Below are 16,876 nucleotides of genomic sequence, written 5' to 3'. Positions count from 1 at the left end.
TATAAAAATCTTAATACAGTTACAAGTACATGTAATTTAATATGGTATGCAGAACTAACTATATTAAAGAAAATATTGCTATGAAGGCCAAAGGTTTTCAGTTATTATAATATATTAATGTAGATTTTAAGAATTACAATATCATAGTACTATAGTTAGTTCTGAATCTAAACACTTTAATAACTAATAACAAACACTAAGTCATTACACTTAATATAACAAAAATAGTTTTAACATCTAAAAGCAACATATGAAGTACTGTAAGCCTTTTTCTTGTTGATTCATTCTCACTGTTTCATCCACCATGAATCATCTTGACATAATGCCTTACAAGTATAACTTTACCACTCTTCACTTTACACTCACATCTTCTTCATGACTTATTTTAAAATCCAAGAAACTATATAAGCATAATATCTTTCCAATCACAAGCCAGATTTATTTTTTTTGCAATCGTGATGATATTTTATATTCCTCCCAGTTAAGGGATGTGCATAGAAATATATTGCACAAGCAAGTATCTGTTTTAAATTTATTTTTCTTCTCAAATCAGATATCTTCCTCTGAAATATTGTAAGCTAAAATACCCACATGGAAATGGAAAAGTAACTGAAGAGAATCTTAATAAAATACAACTAACTGATATGGTGAGCTTTGGGACATGAAAGGACTCTATGACCAAAATAGTCTTGAGTGCTGCAATCATGAAGAGCTTAAATAAAGTTTAGAACAAAAATTATGAGCAGTGTACTATGTTCATTTGGAGAAACTGGGTAGAGAAGAACAGTCCCAAAAGAGACTATATTCAAACAATATTTATGCCACAAGCTATATTTTCTAGTTGATTGCCATTCCCTAAATTTCAAAGCTCACACAGGTCATGAAAATCATAGAAAGTTATGGAAATTTGTAAACAACTTATTTAATGCTAGAAGTTCTGGAAAGTTGTTTTATAAGAAGGTATTGGAAAAATGCATTTTTGTTATTGATTAGCTATACCACTGCGTTAATCTCAGGTTTGTAAAAAAAATATTCGGAAAATTTTACTTGTAAAATTGGAAATCCACTGACTTAGCAACACTGATCAGTAACAGGCTTTGAACTGTGAACCTCAAACATCACAATTTTTGTTACAGTGATAGTATTAGCATAAAATAAGCCCAAGTCTTAAGATTCATTCAGAAGAAAGTTAAAATACTGAAATTGTTATGGGATAAAAAAAAACACTGACATTTAACAGTTGTATTAATTCCATCATCAGCATAAGTACTTCAAAAATAATTAGCAAGGTTTCTGTCCTAAGTTCATAATATTTTGACTAAAATTCAGTAATAAAAAAATAGAGAGAGAGACATGCAACTCTAAACACCAATAGTGTAACAGAATGAGCCTCATAAATGTAATTACAATACATGAAATAGTAAAATCTCTTCTGTTAAAGACAGTCTATCATCTTAAGCATCAGTGTTAACTGTTATTTATAAAGCAATCAGTCTAGGCTGGAATATTTTAATGGCAATATTACTAAATATTTTGTATCCATTTTTCTTCCTTTAAAGGGCAATCAATGTTGTAAATACTATATTTTGAAGTATGTCATAAATACCATTTTGTCTCTTTGTGTTCTTATTAGTTTTTCTTTCAGATCTATAATGAATGAAATTCTCAGAAAACTGGTTAACTTAAAATCATATCTAACAATGACTGACTGACATTACATCACCCTTGACAACAAATAAAATTAATTGGAACAGTTATTGCTTTAAATTTCACTTAATTAAACTTTCATGTTTAATCATGTAAAAAAACATGCACCAAGTTTAAATATAAAGGTTTTATTCACCTACAAGGTTTCCAGTTTTTTGAAAAAGTCCTTTGTCAGATGAAATTGTATTAGTAATGTAGTAAATATTTAAGAATAATGGAATTCAACTGCTTGGGGAATTCATGAGATATGTAAAACTTTGAATTCATGCAATAATACAATAGTGACCTCAATAACATTTGCTTTATTTCCTTGGTGACATGTTATGCTAAAATTGTCTCTTTTTTTCTATTTGTTAGGTTTAAATAATGCATTCAATAATATTTGGTATTCATTTTAGAGAAAAAACACAAGGATTTGTCACAATTGTTGAAGTGAAGTTGTGGAAAGCTGAAATATAGTTAGAGGGCTATAAATGCTGCAGAAATTTTTAGTTTGTTCAGTATTGCACAGTCATTTATAATTTTTTGTAAAGGCTCATTTCATTGTCTTTTTTTTTGTTGTTGTTGTTGCTAAAATCACTTTTCGACAGCTCAGGTTTTACTGTCATTGCTAAAATATTTCATAGATCTGCCACTAAATTTCTTGTAAACTTTAATAACACATTAATTATTTAACTTTGACAACATTAAACACTGTTAAAGTCAGTAAATTAAGTTAAAATGACAGTTTGAAACTGGAAAGTCAGGAGTTCTGAAATTGTTTTTCTCTTAGCATGACTCACACCATTGTTTGTTTTGCTCATGAATTCTACATCTTCTTTTGGGGAGATCAATGGCTGCATATCAGCTCTCATTGATCAGCATGTTAATGTCATTAATGCTAAATAACTTTTAGGTGTCACACTGAGCATGCCTAATTTTGTGACTAAGTATAACTGCCTTGTTTGACTGAGAATCAGGATTTTAGTTCCAGTCCTAATTCCAAGGAAGCTCTTGTTTGACTTATATCACTTTTTCTTTTCCAAGTATGTTTCTATTTTAAATCTTTAATCAGTATCTGTTATGTCTGGAGGTGCTAGTGTTTTACTAAATAATTTTAGTTTTCAATCTTTGTATCTTCTTCCTTCTTATGATATTTTGGATATTGCTGATGCCTTTAGAAACCAACATAATGTTAATTTTCTTTTGTTTTTTTGTTATTCAGCAGGGTGGTTTTTGAACAGAGTTATCTATCATCCACACCACATTTTTATTCACATACTCAGGTCACATAGATCATTCTCTGAATGGAAGATTTTTCATTTTGTCTTGTTTTTGTTTTCCCATTTTCTTCCATGCATGCTTTGATTACTCTCATTCTGAAACTTTCTTCTTTGGCTGAGTTGTTGTATGTCAACTACTCATGTTCACCTAATCTGATGCTTTAGAGTCTTCACTGTCTCTGTTACTCACAGATTTAATATCTGTTATCATGTGACTTCTGTGTTCCTAACCCATCATGCTATGTTTCAAGATACTCAATCCCTCCCCCCATACTCCAACAAAGTTCAGAAGCACTTTCTTCTTGCATTATTTTGTTTGAGCAGTAAATTTATCCAATTTAGTTTTATGTTCATGCATAAAGCTCAACCGAACAAGCAAAACAGAAGATTTTTAATCTCTTACAAAAAAAGAAGAGCTGTTGAATTCATTTAATGCATCTTTCTGGATATTTACATCCATCTTGTTTTAGTTCTGAAATTATCAGGAGTTTGGAGACCTATGACAGATCTGTTTTATCTATATCATATCTTGTAGATCCTTTATTTCAAAATGGAAAATACAAAAATGTTGTAGAAATTTCTTTGACATGGGTAATCAAAATGATTATCTTCTTATTACAATTCATCTGTAGATCATCATGTCATTTTTGTTTTTGTCATTAAACAACGGTTTTATAAGATACCTATCCTACTATTTGGATAGTTTCAGCTCTGTACAGTTTCTACAAGTACTCTATTCACTCAGCTTCAGTTTCCAGTTTTATATTAGTAGCCGTGTTATTCTTGCTCTAGCAGACACTAAGTTGACTATGTTTCTCGGGTTTATTGTTAAAGAAACCAAATCTCAATTAGTATTAACACACTATTTGTTCCACTTGAGGTTTTTGAGCAGCATAGGTTAAGCCTTGGAGCTTTATGTGCAAAAGTCTCTTTTCTACACCAACTTCCAAAGAAATACCATCTGCTTTACGAATGACAGCTTCTTTCAGTGATGTTATTCCCATGGAGTATGCTCACATGCAGTACGTACAATGAATTCTGCTTCCCAGTAAAGTATTACTCACAAAATATTACTTTTTCTAATCACTTTTGAGGCCCTTGGTTTGGTTGAATTTAGAGTTTATGATCATGGACCCCCCTTCCCATTTCCTTCTTCCAACAATGATGATTATCTTTTCACATATATTCCTCTTCCATATTGGGTGTTATGTAAGAGGAATAAGCATCTTTCTGGTGTATGGACTCTGCAAACAACAGAATCTCACATCAGTTTATGGGGACTGTGGGTGTTCATCATGCCTGTATAGTTTTTACCTCTTCTACACTACTATATTGTGTTGATTTGGTTCACACAGACAATTCAACAGCAGTGACATGCATCAATCAGGGTGTTACTCAATCTCACAACCTTTATTATGCTACCATTTCCCTTATTTGTTGGTTTAAAGCTTATCAAGTTCAAAGTGTAATCAACATCTTCAAAGATTTTCTTTCCATAGTTCATAGGCTTCTTCTCCTTTTGTTTTCTAATAGTTGTGAGATTCAATGTGTCAGCCATTGATCTATGCATTCACAATAGTGGAAAATGTTTTTTTTATACTCTACTGGTCTTAAGTCATGAATCCAGTTTCACTTGCAGTGAATTCCTTGAGTCAAACATTTGACTTGCCAATGTCAGTTTCTTGAAGTATCAGATTCTTCTCATCACTCAACTTAAGCTAATCCAACCATTATTTCCCTTATTATATCATCTTTTTCATGTCAAAATGTCACACTGATGTTTAATGTTTACAATTTCAAGGCCAATTGTCATTCACCCTTTTCACAAAGAACCTGAATTTTTTTGGGGGGTGACTTAAATGTTTGTTCTTTCTTGCCAATGTTCATTCCATGCTATTTGTTAGCCTTGTTAGGTTATCTATTGCAAATGATAAATTCAAAATTCTGTGTTTTGTCTACAACTTTAACAAACTGTTTCCTCTTCTAAGTATTTGTTTCATAATCATGGCTTACCAGCTTACACAATAATAGGCCACAGAGCTGCCTTATCTTTCATAATTTGATGCCATAGGAATTTTTTTGTCCCATTTTTCATGGATCAATTCCAATATTTTTGACTGCAGTATCCCCAATATTCTATACATCCTCAAAAGTGGGATGTACCTTAGTCTTAGTTTCATAACTTCTTTTAACCTTAGTGACATGTTTACTTTATTGTCTTTCTCTCATGATATACTTTTAACTTGTGCTTGACTCAGGTAACACCTTTCAAATATTTATACCCTTGATGCATCGTGTACCTTATTTTCCTGGAAAGTTCCATACTTGCATCCAGACAGAGCATTTCTACCTAAAACATGAGTTTCAGGGGAATGTAACCACTTTTGTTCATCTACTAGGTTACCTACCATGATTGACAAGGATTCTTGTACAGAAGTATGCTTTTACATCCTTTCAGTACTGATTGTTTCATCTCATATGCACAAGATCATTTAGAGGTTCTTATAACAGATTATTTATACCTTTTGATGAACTCTCAGATCTTGCTCCAATAACATTAACAAATTGGCTGTTGCAGTTGATCTTGTGTACCATGATATACCTGATCATCTTGTAAGTAAATTTTAGGTTTTATCTCTCTAAATTCAACATTTGGCAATGTCTTTGACATCCCATTCACAATACGTTTTGGAGAATATTTTTCAGACTGGTATGTAGGCAAATTAATGAACTCAAATGCATTTTCAAACTTTTATGCACATCACATCATTGCCTTTTCAACTTGGATATTCCATTTGTCACCAGTGGTGATTCTCAAAGCCATGCATAATCCCTAACAAATAAGTCTACTTACACTTCTTAACAAACTATTAAAGTCTCTCTCTTGTAGCATGACTCTTCATTTACATGATTTGTCTAGTTGTGACTGTTGTAGGTTATCATTAACTTCTGTTATTGTCTTAAATACCATTCCACTCTCTGCACTGGTGGTCTATGAGAGATTAGTATCTTCTGATAATGAACAGAGGACACCCCATCAAATAGCAAAAGATGCTTTGGTGGGTAGCTTTACCCATTTCCATATGCACATGCTTGTATAGTATTTTGAGACATCAGAGATCTCATTACCATTCTCCAATAGGCATTATGTGGCTCCAACCAGGTGGTGGTACACCAAATTTTAAACTTTTTCTTACTTCCTGCTGTGGTGTTCCCATTGCACTGTCCTCAATCTGCTGAAATCATCCTTGGGTCCACCCAGCTCTTTTGATTATCCTGGGTGTCTGCATAAGTGTAAGTTTAAGATGATGGAGAATTTAGCCTCAGAAGTAAATTTATTCTTTACTTATTTACTAGCCTTCTCCACTAAGAATTTTTCACTAACAGGTACAGGACAACACTTTGCACTCTAACCTTGGTTACCTGTCTAGTCACTATCTTCAACTTAAAAATGTGCATAGCACTGAGTATGTCCATGCTACATAATATCTTTTTATATTTTAAATAAAGGGAATCTAAGTTGGAGACGTGCTCTACTGTAAAGAATGCTTTTCCCTCTGTGTGCCCTCATATTAGGTCCAATTCTTTTAGAAACTGGTCCCCTCTCTTCAGTTCTTCCAGATAAATCCTATTTAATGCTCATAGGTCTGTCTCAGGATGCTGCTTAAGCTATTTTTGGTCACAGCACTCAAGGTTGTTATGACATAAAACCTTTCCTAGAGCTAACCATCTAGCAGTATGGTTGTCTTTTATTACAATTCTCTCCAGTTCCTTTCTCCATCTCAGTGTTATATTCTAGCTTATAGTATTTCAGAGGTAAGTCTACCTGACTTACATTTTACATCTTCAGAATTAAAATGAATTTCAAACAGATAATTATCTCTGTAATACATTTCTACCCATCTCCATCAAGACTGGGAATGTATGACTTTTGCATAATTCATGGGGGAAAGTGGAGAATTATGGGTGACATGACACATGTAATACATTGAATCAAGAACATTCAGAGCCAGCAGTCACATGGTTGTTCATAAAGCAGGAATGATTCATAAAAAGATTTACAATATTTCAGTACCTGTTTGAATTTTTTTTATTTCCAAAAATATTGAATTCTATACATTTATGAAAAAATTCTTTTTTTGTTACTTTTTGCACTTTAAATTCCAAACATTCAAGAAAACTAATATATTACACATAACATCATGCTACCATACCCATGTGTTTAAGCTTCTAATGTATTTGTCTTATAGAGATGGTTACAGACCTAAAGAAATATTATGCCACTGTTTTGCAATAATAACTACAATACTTACAGGAAACTTGTTTTGTTTGTGGCAGAATTAAAGCAACATATTTAAAAGAGAATCTTGCAATTTTCTGATTTAGGTATTCTGCAGAAAATTGGTATGCCTCTTAATGACAAAGACTGGAATGAATTACTTACCTCTAAATTTGGAACATATAACAAGGATGAAATCAACTACTGGGATTTTCTAAGTAAATTTCTACTTTACTTTGGTAACAACCAAAAGTGTGGGTTTGCTACTCGCCAAAAATTACAGAAAACTAGGACACCTGTAAGCTGTTTTTTTTAAAGTATAGTTTATGTATTAGAGATATTTTTATCTTTCAAGTGATGCTTAAAATTTAATTAACATAGCAACACTTTTAGTTGAACAAAATTAATTTAGTTTTCTTAGACTGTTTTGTGTATTTTAATCTAAATAACTTCCGTGTATTTAAAAGTAATGAATGAAAACAAACTAAAGTAAGGCTTAATACTTTGAACTTATAGTTATTAATATAAAAATACTTAAAGGTATTTATTCTTTTCTCTCATTTTTGAACTTGTCATAATTTGACCAGCTTCCATCTTGTGATTTTTTTTTATTGTAATATATTGGAGCACCATTTACATATGCCAGTAATCTTTCGAATTTATAAATAAATCTACAATTCCCATGTCGTCATTTTTCTCTATTTTTACAGGTATTCAGGGTTATGAGGTTGTATAGGGAATTATTACTATCATAACAGGAAAATAATAGGATATGTCTGGAAGACAAGGTGAAGGCTGTAATGGTTAAATAGAAATTATCTTTTAAGCTATGAAAGTATATAAAAAAATATATCAGAGACAGTCAAAATTAACAGCACCAGACAAGTAAAACATTAGTAAAACACTGAAGATGTGAATTAATTATGATAGTTTAAAATAGCTCAGGAGTATACAGTTATTAATGTTACACAGGTAATCAACTTGAGAAAATATACATGAAAACTAAGGAAACAGAGCTAGGACTCACAAAGGAACAGAAAAATGTGTTTCATTAAACTTACAAAGACATTCTTTGTTATGTTTATAAGCTTTTCACTTGAATTGACATGCCTTACTTTCCCTTATTACCATAATTATATAATTATTCAAGACAAATGAATGAAAATGTTTCTCATTATTGCAGTATTTTCTTAAATTTCACTAATATGATGATTATTTTTCAACTCAATAGTGTACTCTTAAAAACCATCAGCAATGTTTACCACTGTTCCATTGTTGATTTAAAAATACTCTTCTCATCACTTTAAATAATGGCCAGATGTAAGCAGTTACAAACAAAGTTATTCCATCTGTTAGTGTTTCTTCAATTTGTTAGCCTTTTTCTTGCACCTAATTCTCTAATTTGTGTTGAGTTGAGTACCAGATGACACTCCCTAGTGTTGAGCTGACAGGCACTGATCCTCACATAGCAACTTGCTACCTTGCATGACAGTACAAGAGTTACTTTACTATTTCTACCAGTGGCTTTATGGCTGTTTACTATCGTACTGATTCCCCATCTTCAGTTTTTCATAGATAATCCATATACAGGGGCGTATATTTTTTACACCCAGTGGGGGGGATGATTTTTGCAACCATTTATGTGGACTGTTCAATTTGCAAGTTAGTAATCTCTGATTACATGAACCTGAAAGCTGTAAACATGCAGTCACAGAGTAATCTTGTTGCCACGATACTTCAAGGTTTCCTTGTAGGTTTGTATAAGTGAGGTGTTGTGAACAGTTTTCAAAATGTTAGTAGAATGAAGACAAATGTGTCACAAATTAACTGCCACATGAATTTATTCCTGCACACTGCACAGTATAAAAGATGGTCATTATACTTGACAAGGTTACTAATAACTTACATTGCATGAATTACGTTTTCAAATATTAATAAAATTAGTAATTACCCTTGATAAGTTTATATCTACTGAAAAACTGTTCATGTTGATTGATAAAAATAATTAAAATGTCTTTGCAAACTCTTGAAAATTACACATCAATACAATGTAGCACATAATTGTTCATACTTTTCATTGAAGTAAGCTTCATTTAGTCCTCCAGTCTACATGTTCCCAAACATAAACCTCCTTTGTGATGATCTGTTTATGAATTCTTTCATAAGCTCTTCTATATTTATCTTGTCGACCTCATCTTTGTGAGTGTAAAAAACTGTCACATGGTTGAGGCGGCACTGAGACATAGTTGACCTTAACCACGTCTTCAACCGTCTTAATGCAGAAAAGCTGTGTTCACATTCGCAGCTGGATACTGGACATACAAGCAAAATTTTCATGAGAAGAAACACTTCACTAAACATCTGCTGGCTTGTTTCATGCATTTTACAGTAAGCATTCTTCGCACCTTTCAGAAATACTGCTTTTGTAGTTCCTTTGAACATGGGCAACTGAAACTCGAGTCGTTGTGCAGAGATTTCTGGTTAGAAGTTTATAACCGAGTTGTCAATCTTGCCAGATGTGATCATGTTCTCAAGTGCCAGATACTGCCTCAAGTCATTGTTGTCTGCATTGAATCTAGTGGTCAGATGTTCTATGACTGTGTCCACAAATTCAAAATATTGGCTTCTGTAGTAATCTTTAGCTGTTGCAGAATGATGTGGTGAGCCATCACCTGTGATCCTTCTGGGGGGTCTGTGAATGCGTGGTAGTTCAATAGGTACCAGATCTAGGGAAGTTACCTTTTTCTCAGCTTTATCAAATATCTTTTTGTAATTTTCCTCTGTTCGAAATACCCGCAATTGCTCAACTGTCACTGCAGATGCTTCAATCATGCCAGATACTGTTACTGATTTTGCTTGGAATGCACGGTATAGTTTCTCTAATGCAGCTAATGGATGCTGAGCCATCAACAATCCTAAAACTGTCTTTCCTTTGTCAAATCTGTCCAGCAGACCTTGTGCTTTCACTGCAACATCTGATTTTTCATTTGCTAATTCAGACAAACAATCAACAATGTAACTGTAGTAATCATTAGCACATGTAGTTGCAGATATGCAGCACAACCAGCATGTTGGACACAGTGGGCAGAAGTATTTAACTGGATCATTGTGGCTGTCTAACGATACAATATTTTCAAAGATTGTCTTGTATTTGCCAAACCTCTGAAGCAAGACACCAAGTTTATGTACCGTCTGGATGGAATCTCAAACATATTCACAAGTTTCAACTGCATGTTGCATTATTGAATTCGCCTTGTGAGCTTTGCAGTGAAAAAACAAAGCTGATGGTTGCTTCTCTTTTATTTTTGCCTGGCATCCACTGTACGCACCACTCATGTTAGCAGCTCCATCATAAGTTGGTGCTCTTAATCCTGACAGTAGTAAATTGAGTCTAGTCAGTATATCAAGTATAGTCGAGGATATTGTTTCACCAGTTGTATTGGAAACACTGTACAAACCAAGAATTGTCTCATGGACATCAATGTTCTCATCTACGTATCACACACATATTGCTTCCTGTTCACCACCTGCAACATTTTGAGTGCCATTGACCATTAATGGAAAGATTTTACTTTGCTGCACTTCATGTGCTACGTTCCTCAGTATTTGATGGCTGAACATCTCCATTATTTCATTCTGAGCCTGGGGTGATGTGAATGTGGTTTTCTTTGACAAGTAGGCTGTCAACTCAGGATCTTCCTCTTCCAGGAGCTTCATTAACTGCAGGAAGTTCCCCTCCATATCAGTATGTCCATGTAATGCTAAACCTTGATGCAGTAAGAAACGTAAATGTCTGAATATATTTTGGCTAGACTTCTTTTGCATTCTTCCTTCTGCTTCTTTTTTCCATCATGTAGCTGGACAGTCACTGGAGTTATATCAAGTGAACCTTCTAGAGATATAGTGAATCTGTGCTGAGAGTAGGATTGGTGTTCCTTGAATTTCTGTTTTACCTTTATCCAGTTGCATAAACTGGTGGATATGAAGGTATACTCTATTGGCCTCTCCAATTTCCCTGTAAAAAGGCCTCTATTTTCCACCTTGGCACAATGAAAGCATATGACTTTTTGAGTCTAATTGTGGAAGTGCAGCCATGGGAACTCATCAAACCACTTGCCCTGGAAGTTGATATTTTGAGATTTTGCTTTCTGTCATGGTATTAGTTATGTGTCTGGATGATATGGCTTTCTACACTGTAACTGTGGAGTGTCAGAGTTTTCATTACTGCACAAACTTGTTTCACAACTATCTGGTGGTTCATGATGTGCAATAGTTGCACAAGCATTTTCAAACTCATCCTCTAATGAACATGGTATTTCCTCTGTATGGCAAGTTTCTATTCCTTTGCTTGAGGTTGTTGGATTATCTGCATCTGCATTGTCACTTGTAGTACTAGTAACTGGCTTGCAGAACTGTCTAATATCAGAAAGTTTCAGACGCTTGCTTGTCATAATTGGAATCTGTTTCCCAGATGACTTAACAGGCTAAAATATAGTCTTTATTAAAAACTTCTAACGTACAACAAACGAAGATAGAATAGAATGGAAGTAGGACTGAAATGTACAATGTATTTAAGTCGAACACGCGAACCTCACAGTGACTACGAAACCGACTGACCGCCTGGGCATCACTGGGACAATAATGTGTGCTAGTTACAACACAAGTAATTGGAAGTTTCTCAAAAAAATACTTAAACAATCACAAATATATTATATTTCTGTTAAAGCTAATCAAAAGGCAAACACGTTGTGATATAATGTCTTTTAGCACGTCTATTAAACAAAAACACCTAAACAAAAATAAGCAATACAATTCGAGTAGAGGCATCAGGCCATTGAAATCACTCCTTTTGTGTTCTGATTATACAAGAAAATACAATATTTTTACTATCTATGATAAGAGAATATATTATTCTTTTACCCTAAAGCACCAGCACTTTATTAGAGTGCAGTGATAATCTGATTTTTCATGGATTAATGAGGGCCACAAATACAGGTCTAATGAGCCCTGTTGTAAAATCGAGGGGGGGTGATGTAGGGCACGTCTGGATCCGAGCGGCCCAAACCTGTTGTTAACTGTACATTAAACGTACACTGTGGTCAACAGCTTCGGCAGCTAAGGAGAGTAAGGCATTCAACAATAAAACAGGCTAGACATGCATAAGAACAAATGGCATAGGAAAACTGCACAATATACACATAAGATTGGTGCAGCTACAAGCTACAAATGGCCTGCCAGATCTAGATCACAGAAGTTTACGCTTGGGAGTAATATTTTTGAATTTCATGCTCTGTTCAATCTGTTGTGATGAAAATTTTACTTAATCTTACACTACGTACAAGATGTAGGTAGATTCTGTGATAGTGCTTACAAGCCTTGCATGTATACTTAGGCCTACTGACTGATACTTACGAACTATCGCTTTAGATCGAAAAGCTTAGAAGCTATTAATAAGATGTACATTTCAGCTACTGAAAAAGCCTACATCTAGGCCTAAGTATGTAATTCGATTGGTAAGAACATGATAATCACAAGAACAAACACACAATTTGTAGGCCTGTGATGCAATAAAACAACTCAACAGACCAAACTGTAGGGGGGATGATTTAATGCACCATACCCCCCATTTAAAATGAAGGAGGGATGTATCCCCCCATCCCCCTCAGGATCTATGCCCCTGTCCATATATTACCTTGTCTTCAAGCAGTCTCATTCACTCTGAATGTCAACGAGTATCTTCCATGGATTTGATGAAGGAGTTCATGTGTAAACATGTTCCCTAAATTGTTTAGCTTTACCTCTGAATTGTACTGGGCTATAGGTCCAAGTGATGGTCTTACCTTAGAGTTGCCTTATTTTCCACATCTGGGAACCAACCACTCTGACCTTTACTCAGTATTTCCTATGAATCAATCACAAATATCATGTTGGTGGCATTGTTGTTTGTGGTTTTCTCTTTTAAAAATCAATAGGAGAGCTGGCATTATGGCTTCCAACTACATCCTTGCACTGCTTGTGGGAACCTTGCATTTTTCACTAATATTATGCAAAATGTTGTTCTAGATACCATGAATTAAAAACCATGTTTCTCAATATCCTTGATGTAGGAACCACCTGTGGCTATGATGATAGGTGACTGTTCACCATGGTCTTTAAGAATGTGCTAACAGGTGTTTTCTGCTTCACCTTCTGCCCACTCTACATTATTTATTTATCTATACTGATTTCCAATGATCCTGGTGGCACCAGGTGTTTATTCCACATGGAATAATCTGAGATATGGTGGTGAATAATTCTCATTGGTAGAAGAAAAAAAAACTCTCCACCCATAACTATATAATGAGGCACCTTTTAAGCAATTTCCTGCCTGGTTAGTGTCTGCGAGGACACTGTGGAATTAGAAAGTTCAAATCAAAATGGTCAATGGCTTGATTATAAGAATACATTGTATTTACAGTGCAAGTTCCTATACTTGAGAATTTTGCTTGTCCCACTTTTCTCTGGTTTCATACCAGTAAGCTGGTGATGTAAATTAATGCAAAATCAACCTGGAAGTATAAAATAAGGTAAACTGTTTCACCAAGAAGCATGAAACTTTGATATCAAAAATAGAACGATGTTATTTACTTCAAATTAATAAAAATGTTTCCTTAAATGTGTATATTAGTGTGGTTAAACAAAGTCACATAGGCCTATCTGCTGTGTCCATTGAAGGGAATCAAACCCTTGATTGTAGTATTGCAAATCTGAAGTTTAATTGTTTTATAAAATTAGCAAAATAGCACTTTCATCTCTATCTAGTTATTGAAGAAAAGGAAATCAGAAATCCCTATAAAACAGACAAAGCAATTTGAAAAACAATTATTGAAACCTATATGGGCACATGGAAATTCCTCATATTAATGAATTTGGATTCAATTTTATTTTAATAGTACTTTTGCAGACAAGCACCCAGGATTTGGGCTGTATGGCAGACTTTAATATATAACATCATTCCAGATTGAGTTAAATCTGTATTTTAGCATTTTCAGGTTGAAATAAAATTCTGCACAAAGTTTTACAAACAGTTGCCCTTGTCAACAACATGGAATACAGGGACTATAACCCTTTAATTCCAACCCCAGTAGCAGAACCTTAGCTATCTGGTTGATGACTAGCATGTAGTGATGGCCCACAGTACACAGACTAAGTTCTGGGTAAAGAGCATACCTGCTCTGTATCTAATGCAGTTCTCCCCACTATGATGCAAATTTTCTGTTGACACACCCCTAATCTGTGCAGACTCATTCATTATAAATTATGCACTCACTGGCCCTTTCATCTTATTGGTGTAGAATTCTAGCTGTAAGTGTGAAAGGAGGTAAATATATTTGAAAGTTAACATTTTTTAAAGTCAAAAACGTATTTCCAATAACACTTATCTCTTCTCATACTCTTTACCCTTCCTCCCCTCTAAGGTATGGTGTTAGAGATTGATTGAGTCATTCTTGAAAAAAATGATAACCTTATCTGAATGAGATGCTTTTATATACAATACCAAGACAGAGATCTATAAACCTAGGTGGAGAGTGTCATGGGATAAATATCACAATGAACAATTAAGTGGGATATAAAAGACTGGAGCAAGTGAAAAAAAATCAGAACAATGCTTAGATTGGTAAAGAAAGAAACCCTAACAGTCAAGTAACAGCTGTAAGTGTGAGGGAGGTATTATTGGAAATACATTTCAGTTTAAGAAAATGTGAACTTTCATTTATTTCTTTAACTGAATTTTCACTATTATATGTTGACAATTGTATAAGTTTTAAAATTTTATTCTTCAAAAGCTACTAATGCTAACATATCCATTACACAAGTAAAGTAGCTTAGCAATTCATGTATATATCCTTACAAGCAATACAAACTTGGACTTTTTATAATGCGTGCATTTATTGCCAGAAGAGGATATATTATTTGTACTATTATTTTTTGTAATACTCTTATAGGTGCAGTTTGGATGTGAATCTCCACACCTATATAAAACATTGCTATCAATGAGAGAGAAAGTCTTAGCTAACTGGAGAGTTTTGCGACACAGGTTTCGTAGTCATGACCCTCAAATAACTGGCTTTGTTGATGCATTTGATTTTAGGCAGGTACTTCAGCAACATGCAATACACTTAAATGAAGAAGATATATTTCAGATTCTCAATTACTATGATCCTTCTCTTTCTGGTAAGATAAGCTACAATGACTTCCTTCATGTGTTTGTTAAGTCTTTATAATGTTATTTTAAAAATGTCTTTTATATATAAATGTTTGAATTTTCAAATTCAAATAATCATTTATTTTGAAATTAAGGAAAATTCAAGAAAACAAAAATTACTGTTTCATAAATGTTAAAAGTATAAGGTACAAGTTTTCATTTATTTTACTCAAATTAAAGATTTTGGTTCTGTTAAAGAAAAATATGTACAAATGATTTTAGAGTATATTATATTACTTCTACTTAACCCAGTGGTCAAATTAAGTAAATATTATATGAATCACTATGACTAGCTTTCTCTGAATACTTTTGGAATACATATCACATTATTTCATATACTTTTGTCATCAACTTTAAAAATAAATTTCTTGAACTGATGTTGCATTCAGAGTATCAAGGAAAAAATTTAGAAAATACTTGAAATTTACATGTAATTCATAGAGTAAATAAGCAACAAATAATGTATGTTCAAGTGTTGTTCAACATGAGACAAGACTTCAAAGCTCTACTCAGGTTTCTAAATGGCCACAACTTTATTGCACAAGTATAACAGAGTAATTTTTACATTTACTATGTAAAAACATTTAAGTAGTGTTTCTTCAACAAGATTCTACTGTTGATGTAACTTAACTCATTCTGTATAATTGTTTCTAGAAAAAAACAGATCAGCGCTGCATAATTGAGTAAAAACAAGACAATTATACATTTCACAAATCATTTATTCATGACCATGGTTTTGTCTTTACTGGCAAAACTTTGGTCATGAATAAATTATATATTTGTGAAATGTACAATAGCCTTGTTTTTCCTCAATTCTTAATTCCTTGTCAATAATAGTAACTTTTGTAACTCTTAGAGCCACTTACTGCCAACAGTTATTAGTGAATGTTAAGGTTTTGTAAATAACTAATTTTTGTAATTTTATAAAATTAGGTACAATACTGATATTTAGCCGTAACAATTATATATAGTGACTGTGCTGATTTTTTGTGTGGAATTTGATTGTTTTTAAATATTAAACATAAATTGTTGGAATTATTAATAAAAATTACAGTTTTAAATCTACAAAAAGCAATTTTGCAGTAGATAGTTCCTAGTTTTTTGTAATCATTATATGACTTAAAACTGTTTTTTATTTGTATTAAATCCAACAATTCTTATCAAAACTGTATACAAATCATAGTTATTTTACTTTCATTTTAGCATCTCCAAATTTAAAGCTGAACATAAGTCAGTAGTATATTTTAACTAAACAATAATGAAATTACATTTATGTGCCATTAAAAATGGTATATTCAAAAATGAAATTTACATATCCATACAACTGAGAGCTTTTACAATGCATGACTGCTGGAAAAAAAACAATTATACATGTGCCAAGCC

The 16,876-nt window shown here is 33.2% G+C and overlaps 1 protein-coding gene across 1 annotated transcript in view; it reads left to right on the top strand.

Moving 5' to 3' along the window:
- Nucleotides 1–16,659, top strand: part of LOC143252795 (EF-hand calcium-binding domain-containing protein 6-like) — a 102,172-nt gene extending 85,513 nt beyond the window's left edge. The window contains exons 19-20 of the mRNA XM_076505506.1: nt 7,356–7,546; nt 15,234–16,659. Of these exons, the coding sequence (XP_076361621.1) occupies nt 7,356–7,546; nt 15,234–15,512 (470 nt within the window). The 3' untranslated portion in view covers nt 15,513–16,659. The remainder of the gene's footprint in view (nt 1–7,355; nt 7,547–15,233) is intronic.
- The last annotated feature ends 217 nt before the right edge of the window (nt 16,660–16,876 follow it).

This window comes from Tachypleus tridentatus, chromosome 6 (assembly GCF_004210375.1).
Source record: "Tachypleus tridentatus isolate NWPU-2018 chromosome 6, ASM421037v1, whole genome shotgun sequence".
NCBI classification, from domain to species: domain Eukaryota; kingdom Metazoa; phylum Arthropoda; class Merostomata; order Xiphosura; family Limulidae; genus Tachypleus; species Tachypleus tridentatus.
Note: the sequence above shows the minus strand (reverse complement) of the source record. Positions and strands in the feature narration are given on the sequence as shown.